This window comes from Cystoisospora suis (genome assembly GCF_002600585.1).
Source record: "Cystoisospora suis strain Wien I chromosome Unknown contig_4442, whole genome shotgun sequence".
NCBI lineage: Eukaryota > Apicomplexa > Conoidasida > Eucoccidiorida > Sarcocystidae > Cystoisospora > Cystoisospora suis.
In genome coordinates, this window is record NW_027157234.1 from 1 (window position 1) to 2,846 (window position 2,846).

The 2,846-nt window shown below is 43.7% G+C and overlaps 2 protein-coding genes across 2 annotated transcripts; one reads left to right on the forward strand and one right to left on the reverse strand.

The window, feature by feature from the left end:
• Positions 1–112: 112 nt before the first annotated feature.
• Positions 113–2,255, forward strand: CSUI_008097 (uncharacterized protein). Its single transcript, XM_068068236.1, has one exon. It carries the CDS (start codon positions 1,919–1,921, stop codon positions 2,219–2,221), a length of 303 nt encoding a protein of 100 aa, XP_067919787.1. The 5' UTR covers positions 113–1,918; the 3' UTR covers positions 2,222–2,255.
• On the reverse strand, positions 364–1,965 carry CSUI_008098 (uncharacterized protein). The gene has a single exon (XM_068068237.1). It carries the CDS (start codon positions 1,536–1,538, stop codon positions 888–890), a length of 651 nt encoding a protein of 216 aa, XP_067919788.1. The 5' UTR covers positions 1,539–1,965; the 3' UTR covers positions 364–887.
• Positions 2,256–2,846: the final 591 nt, after the last annotated feature.

The window sequence follows — 2,846 nt, forward strand, 5'->3', positions numbered from 1 at the left end:
CTATCAAAGTCAGCTCCATTCAAAAAGAACAAGAAGACAATGAAGGAAAACAGAGAGAGAAGAATGAACTGAAAAAGAGAAAGAAGAAACTTATCCTCGAGAGGAACAGTTACATAATGGAGACATATATAATTTCCCCTCTACCTCATCATACACGTGTTGTATGTACAGCTGGATCTGCTTCTCTCTGCCTTTCTTTCTCTCTCTCGCTCTCACTTTGTCTATCTCTCTCTCTCCCTCTGCATAGACATATACATGCGTTGATTAACATAAAAAGTAAATTTTCTTGGATATCCAGTCAAGACGGGAAAAACGGTAGAAAGGGAGATAGAGAGACACCTCCACATTTCACCTATCCATCTACCTAGATCTATCTAGGTAGATCTATCGACTTAGCTCCAATCTAGTGCCAACCTCGCTTGAACTCTCTCCATCAACATAGACTTCTATCGGTACTTCTGTCCGTCTATATCTCTTTCTGTCCCAAGGAGGGCAATGCTGACTGCGTTTCAGAAAGAAGACAGACACCTCAGACAAAACACATCGCTCGTCACTTAAAAGAACCAATTGGGGGAGAAAGAGAGAAAGAATGAAAGACACGCCGCGGATAGAGATCTCTCTAGATAGAGAAGTCGAAGAGGAGAGAGAATGAGAGGAAGAATGGACTATAGAAGAGGAAGGTCTGGAATGAGAGAAGAGAAGAAGAGAAAGCTGAAGAACGACGGTAGATGCAGTAGAAAGAGAAGAGAAAAGATTTGTAAAGAAAAGAGAGAATGTACGATGTCTATCTTTGAAAGAAAGAGAAAACAGAAATATCAGTCGATCTTGAATCTAAGAATGTGTGAATTGAGCTGTATGTACACCTGGGAAATCGGAATCTTCTGGGTCTATCTCTTTTCTGTCATTCTTAGAATGCGATCCTTCAACTTCGTCGTCTTCTGATAGAATTCCTTCGGCATCATCTGAAAGAATTTCTTCGTCGTCCTCATCGCCAATTTCTTCTTTCTCATGATAGCCTTTCTTATTAGAACCCAGCAAAGACGAGAAGGAAGAAGAAGAGAATTTCTTCTTTTTAGAAGAAGTGGAAAGAGAGAGATCTCTGTTAGATTTCTTGACCGAGAGGAGCTTTTCATTCTTCTTGGAGCGAGGAATAAGCTCTTTCTTCTTCTTCTTCTGCGCCATCTTGACTGAAGATGACAAGGCAGCAGCACCTGCACCAGACGGCTTTCGATGAACAGCCATTTTTCATGAAGACAAAAAGAAAGAAGAAGAAAAGAAGGAAAGAGTCGGAAAGAAGGAAAGAAAGGAGGAGGGAGAAAGAAAGAAAGAAGAGTGAGAGAATAAGAGGGAAAAGAAGTCGTTGCTTTTAGTGCTCTCGCAGACTGGACATCCTGGAAGGAAGAGAGGAAATATAGAAAGAATGAGAAGTGTGTACAGGTAAAGGCGCCAAGATGAAGACGAATGAGAGAAGAAATACAAAGAACAAAGATGAAGGAATGCTGAGAGAAAGATTCTTCAAGAAAAGTCGCTCCTGTCATAGGTGTCTCTTCCGTCTTGAGAAATAGGTCAAGTATCTCTCTTCATTCTCCTCGCATCGCCAAGAGATGTGCTAGCTATCTTGTGGCAGTTGTCTCTTGAAACACTGAGAGAGAAAATGACGCATAGGCGAGGAGGAATACACGCACATCCACACTCTCTCTGATACAGCCTATAGCATGCCGTGGTATGAAAGGAAAGAACAGACCACGTCGATACGTCGGTTGCCCATCGAATCATGAGAGAAGATATGAAGTTCATGCGCGATACACGAAAAAGCACAAATAAGGCGGGAGAAGAGGGAGACAGAAAAGATTAGGGGAGAAGAGGAAAGAAAAAGCAAAGAAAGAAAATCGAGTTGAAGAAACGAATCTGTGAGATTATGACTGCCTCCTCAGACCATCCTTCTTGTTCTCTTTCTTCTTTTCTAAGAAAACTGCTCTTCATTCGTTACTTTTCTGCTTCTTCGCTGCTGCTGAAAAGTCTACATGTCGTATCGATGGCATGTTTTCCCACCGTATGCATGCATGTCTTCGCGTTCTCCGTATATGGGCCGATCCAAACGTCGATACAAGGCCATGCGTGGATCGAGTGGCTGTCCGTACACGGCGAAGGCTGCGAGAATCGACCGTTTGGAGAGGACAGGGGCAGCTACGAATTGGGAAGCTACGAGTTTCATGACTAGCCAGACACTGCGATGACTGAAAAGAACAAGGAGCGAGAAGAAAAGACACGTCGCTTGTAAGGTTGGGTCGATTCTTCCGTGGAGAATCGATTCTTCGTCTGCATGAGCTATCTCACCAAGAGAACAACTTTCTGATCATCTCTCTGCACGGGAAGCAGCTGGTCGAATCTCTCACTTCGACGCTCTCTGGGGTGTCGTGAGACTTAGAAGGAGTTCTGCTGGAAGTCTCTACACTTCAGCCGAGTTGCAGCTCTCACCTCGCCCTCTACCTCGCCCTGTTCCTATTGGCTGTTGTTCTTGACTTTGCGAGTTGGGGTGTATGTACACCTCGATGTCACGGAACTCCCCGGTGTCTTCGCCGCATCATAGACAACAGTTACGGAGTAACAGTGACAATACTCATAGGCGACGCCAAGGCTGCAGTAAAGATTCTTCTTTGGAAAGATGAAGAAAAAGTAAAGGAAAGTCAGGAGAGAGAGAGAGAGAGAGATTCAAGCTGAGATAAACCTCCTATTTGGACAGATTTGGCTATCCTCTCTTTTTTCAACTCAGTAGACGTAGGGGTGTTGAAACATACGGACTACCGTAGCCACACTTCTAACTACTACAGATAGATAGATAGATA